This window comes from Ischnura elegans, chromosome X (assembly GCF_921293095.1).
Source record: "Ischnura elegans chromosome X, ioIscEleg1.1, whole genome shotgun sequence".
Taxonomy (NCBI): Eukaryota; Metazoa; Arthropoda; class Insecta; order Odonata; family Coenagrionidae; genus Ischnura; species Ischnura elegans.
The window spans coordinates 76023127-76029126 of NC_060259.1; the positions used below are offsets into that span (position 1 = coordinate 76023127).

A 6000-nucleotide genomic window follows, 5' to 3' on the forward strand; every position below is an offset into this window, starting at 1 on the left:
TAACTGACTTAAGCTGTAATGAGGGGAAAAATAAATATCTCACAGAAGAGTCTAAAAGAGATATTTACAAATTATGTTTTCACTCAAAATATTTTGAAAGAATAGTTAGCTGTTTACAAAAGTCTAAGTTCCTCATAAGAGAAGCCTTTGAAAACTTTTCTGGTGCTAAACACAAGAATAACATCAGATGCTGCATTGATAAATATTAATTCAGGCTTATACTACAAGTGGACAGCAGATATTTACCTGCACATGGATAACCAATGGAAGGCCTGGGACAGAATTTGCTTGAAATTACTATAACATGCTGCACAAACCACATGATACCAAACTAAGCTTTCATATACTGTAAACACCCAATTAACAATATTTTCTACCTGAATGGCCCTGACTGTTCTCGGTGAAAAGATATTTTGAACTGTTCTTTTTACTAAACAGGTTCAAAGTGAATGGTTCGTCAAAATGAAGTACCACCTCTACTAAAAGCCATAATGATGAAAAAATATTTATCTCCTGACCATGCCTTCTGCAAAAAATATCCCTTTGTAACCATATGATGAAACTGAAGACAATAAATTATTATGCCATCATTGAACCGCAAACCCTGGCCCCTGCATTGGGAGTCAATGGCACTAAACACTACACTAACTGACCCATCTGATGCGGATGGAGCTATTTGGGAATTATATAACGTACGTTAAAAGTACCGCATGAAAATTAATTAATCAAAACCAAACTAAGGCCCATTCAATGGAACCACTACCAGATTTGAGATGCATTTGCCATTCAAAATTCCATTAAAAAATACAGCGTGGTAAACTATGGAGCAAGGTATGTGGTCTCCCTTTGTTAGACAGCATTAACGCATGAGTACATGTACAAATCTTCATGTAAAACTGTCAATTACAAAGTGCCTCTTTACCATGAAAAAGACATCAACAAAGGGAATTAGGTTCATCCATCATGTTAATTTCTGTGATGCCACGATTTATTTTTGCATGATATTTAATGCTGTAGAATTCACAATTACAGCAGTCGATGAACTAATACCGCACTGTCTATAATTATTATAAAAAACATAATGATTACTATCCAGTGTTGTAGTGATGATCACCACCATAATTTATTTCAGTTCGTAAGAGAAATCAAATCATCACCTTTCCAAATGCTCAAGGGAATCTAAGTATTATCCAACCATAAAATAAATATCAGTTCATCTTATCGGAATTATTGAGAATGCTGTGCAGGGCATTAAAACTAAAATATATGGATGAAAACATGATTCTGATAGTCAGAACAGAGTTAAATGATTTGCGTGCAAATTGATGCACCACCATGCTTAATGAGCCAAATTGATGATCTGCCAAAAAGAGACCCAATTTATTTACTTGCTGTGCTTTCACTTGCTACAATTAGGTTTTCTCATTGTTAGTCAAAAAGAACATATTCCACTCAATCCCAGTATCTCAACTCACTCTAAAGAAAACCTTATTCAACATTATAATTGGGAAGAAAGACTTAATGAATCTGCATCCTTCAAATTTACAAAATTATCCATCGCATGGGAAAGAGACTAAATAAAACTATAATGACGGACTCCTTTAGACTCCCTCTTACTCAAACCTGGAGGAGTTCGCCGAAATTTTCCACTGCTTTTTTTTTTATCACATCCCCCGTAAACAGCACATAACGGCCTTTTACAACGAGGGTTTCCAATATTAACAAAGTACAACACAAACATCCATGCCCTGGATATGGATCACCTACCCAGGCGGGATTCGAACCCACGACCTACAGTTTGGCAGGCGAGGACTTTACCCCACCGCCACCGAGGCCAGCCGGCTTTAACAGAAGACTAACAATACCTCCCATAAAATCTAAGGGAGAAAGGCCTAGCACAAGGTACAAGTAGGCATTTTGTGAATCTCCTCTACTAGAAAGATAGAATGACTGAAGGCATTCCATGGAGCAGTACAGAATACATACTAATGAGAAGCAGAGGAGCTCATACACGCACTAGAGAAGGAGCGAGCACCCCTAGTCTACAACAAGGTTCTTACAGGAAGTTTTTCTCTGTAGATAACGAATGGGACAGATACGAGACCAGGGAGCAGCTTTGACTACTTATACGGAAGAGAATATGGAGATTTTGTAAAATTTTGCCATATGAATGTTCATCATACATGAGTTTTACGCCATTTGAGTAATATTTTAATTGATACTCATGTAAAATAAAATATCACAAGCAGAGCATACAATTATTCATCGGCATAAGCCAAATACTATGCACCTATGGACTACAAAAGGAAAATCATGTTATCTATAACTACTCATGAAATATTACTATTTCTTGTGTTATTACCAGTGTGCTACAAAGTGAATATAGATGCTAGGGATAATTTGAGACTTGTACTTCTGACAAATTAAGGCCTTAAGGCAGTAGTTACGACCATTTTCAGCACAAAAAAAGTATTCCTCACCAAAACAAGAAATGTCATGTCTTATCAATGCTTAGCATTGTATATATTCTCAACCGACATAATAAACATTGCTTTCTACACAGAATATGAATTTACAACATCTTACTCCAACATGGTGAAGAAGACACTCGTGTCAACATTGACGATTTTTCTCCACTTAAATGATAATTGGGCTCCAAAATGCAACTGTTGTAGCCACAATGATTACATGTATAGAATACTGATTAGAATTCTTCAGTCAGGCAAGCAGACATCAAAACAAAAATTTGATCCAGTTCAGTGAAAATGTTTTAAGAATATTGGTGATATGTTTCAGACCAAAAACTGCCCTTTTTTACATATGTTTAAATCTCTTTCAAGGGATATAAACAATAAACATGATCCAGTGATTGCACAGCACTTTATTAAATTTAGTTATGGATTTGAAGGATTCAGCACACAAACAAGCACAACAGAGTGAAAAGTTGGAATCAATTATCTTCTAAATGTCCAAGGATCCAAACATCCCTTCCCTGGTCAAAACCAGAGAGTTCAGATAATCCATTCAAAAATTCACACATGCGATTCATTCAATTACCTTCTTTATGACTGCAAATGATTTACTTTTCATTAAGAATACTCACATAAAGCAGGATACATTTTTCACCAGCAATTTACAACATAAGCACATAGAATGCTCATCATCAATTCATGGATTTTACGCAAAAACTGCTACTTTACCAAGATACGAAAATAAAATATACTTCACACACTGAAACATTACCGTTGAAGGAATGTTAAAACTATTTCATCATCGGCTAACCATTTCCTTCCAAAATGACATCCATGATAACTTTATCACATCGCCAGTGAAAAAAATTTCCAGTGCCCATTGGGATGACTAATGTCTAGGTTTTAACTAATTCATCATCACAATATCAAACTGACATATTTAGGCCATTACATATGGTTATTTCGTGAAAAAAAGCCCAGAACTTATAACAATCCGCAACGAGGTTTGTAAGCATTCTTAACCGCGCGTAGTGCAATTGTTGAGATAATACGAAATAGGAACTCACCTGTGTGCCACACGTACTGCACCCATACGTAAGTACTGGCTGCAAAAAACAACCAATGAACTGGTATGAAAAAGAAACTAATCATATCAGAAGTGAGGGCGATACAAATGAAAAAAACGGAGAACGCCTGAAAAGATAAAACAATGCATTACACACTGAAGAGCATGATACCTACTATTACACCTAAGTACCACATTTAAACCGTCGATTAGCCATAATAATAATTTAAATAGTTTCCAAAAAATCAATACAGTGCAAAGTCAAAAAGTGTGTCTCTACTCGAACAGACATTGTTACAATTGATGTGAAAAAAAATCCACTGGAGGCAATGAGAATGTTTAAATGCCATGTGTACTTACCAAGCCCTGATATTTGAATGAATCGTAAACACTTCGAACCAACATCCAAAAGGGCCACAAAAATTCAAACCGAAACTCTAATATGAAATCTGCTAGTAGCACTAGAGCCCATAGCACAAGAAATTTCAGGTAGAGAAGGGTACTGTAACAGAGCGTTCATAGAGATTAAAATCACACGATCACAACAAAAACATATAGCAGAGAATTACAAATCTCACTTGCATAACTAACGATAAAAACAAGGGGGTAAACATTAGACAATCAGTAAATATTGATGGTGGGCTCAGCTGACAACAAATGACATGATACCAACATGCATAGGTGACCTAAGTCACCCCTAATGAAATGTCCAACCAAAATACTGGTACATTTTCCATAATTTCGAAAGATACTACTAGGGATATCGATGTATTAAACCAAAGTAACATTGTCCTATAGTATTTTGAGTCCGCCATTTTGATACGCATATGGGCACCATCCATACCTCCCGTAAATTCCTTCAGTAATTTTGTTCCTCTTTAAAGGTCTCCGAAGTTTTCCGCATTCGGCATTGCGTCTCTTCATATTCCTTGAACCTATCACTGACCAATCGTGATTGTAAATATCCACAACAGGTTAAAACGATCTCTCCTGATCCGGAGGACTGTTGCGCTGAGAATCCTTCTTGTTGTCATCTGAGGTATTTTCCGTGATTCTTCGTCGGTGAAATTACATGATTGGCTGGAGGATAGTAATGGCGGTAATGGCGATGAATGAACCTCCGGGTGGTATGAAAGAGTAGTAGCTCGGAACATCGCTCAATATTGCAGCGCAATATTTAGGTGGCGGGATTTTTGAACTGTTTCGTGCTGGCAATCGGTCGTGATAAACTCAACTTAAGAGACCTTCATTTAACTAATATGTATTGGAGTGAAATCTACATCACTGAAACACGGACCTACTTCTCGGATTTAAGGTCTAGTTAACGTCCGTTTCATTCAATACAAAATTTTTGCCAGTTACCTGACAAAATTCAGCTGGTAAATATAGAATTATAATTGAGCTTCTTGGGCTGACTAACAAATACCTTGTTCGGCCTATAAAAAGACTTCACCATTTTCAACAAGATGGACCCATTTTTAAGAATTTTGCAGCAATTTTATGATTGATGACCCTGTGAATTAATGGCACATTATGCATAGTTATATTTGGTGAACTAGGTGAGTTTAGTCGTAGCAGGGTGTCCGTGGATTTCCAATAATTTACAGATTCGTCTGAAGAATGTCCATTGCATCCCTAGGTATATCCGCGTTTCTTCAAACCCTTCATCCATCTCCACCTACACTAGTGTTGTGCACAACACGTTCATTTGAAGGCATCCATTATAATCCCATCGAGGCATGTCCAGGTGTCTGAAAATGTTCAATGTGTCCAGAGAAGAATTATCATACCTGAGGCCAGGGTGCATGACCTGAATAACTGGGGATACAAGTAGACAGCAGTTGATGCCATATATTGAATAAGGAAGAAAGTTTATGGACCATAAGATGTGTTGCAGAGATAGCAGCAGTGGCATAACTATGGGGGGTTTGAGGGGATAGATCCCCCCCCCCCCAAAGCCTCAAAGAAATAAAAAAGTTATTTAAAACTATTATCTAGTTTTGAAATTTAATAACTGCATCAGCTAAAAGTTAATTTTTTAGTGCCAAAATGATATAATATGTACATCCTGGCATGTTTTTTTTATTTTTACCATTGCCTGGGGGGGGGGTCCCCACCCCAAGCCATCCCATCGCCCCCTCCCAAAGGATATACCTCGTTAGGTCACTGTATAACTATGGATAAATTTTCATCCAAAGTGATTTCTGTCTTCTGCTTGTGTCTAACCATCTGTAAGCATCCCAATGGGCTGGGGAGGCTTCAGATCCCCCAAAAATTTTTTGCCTTACCGTGGCTACCGGTGAATCGTGATACAACTTATGAGGAAATCACTGGCTCAAGGGCAACCCTACTCTGTCTCCATTTTTTGATACACCTACATTTCAAAATGGCTGCCAATAATCAAAAATTAATTTTACTTTCAGCATCATGCAAATGTAATATAAAACTGATTTAATGACATGA

At 37.1% G+C, this 6000-nt stretch overlaps 1 protein-coding gene across 2 annotated transcripts in view; it reads right to left on the minus strand.

The window, feature by feature from the left end:
* LOC124171842 (macoilin) overlaps positions 1–4596 on the minus strand; it is a 43748-nt gene extending 39152 nt beyond the window's left edge. For both annotated transcript variants that reach the window (XM_046551200.1, XM_046551199.1), the window contains exons 1-3: positions 4382–4596; positions 3898–4039; positions 3539–3665 (exon numbers count right to left, since the gene is read on the minus strand). In XM_046551200.1, the coding sequence (XP_046407156.1) occupies positions 3539–3665; positions 3898–4039; positions 4382–4461 (349 nt within the window). In that variant the 5' untranslated portion in view covers positions 4462–4596. The remainder of the gene's footprint in view (positions 1–3538; positions 3666–3897; positions 4040–4381) is intronic.
* Between the last annotated feature and the right edge of the window lie 1404 nt (positions 4597–6000).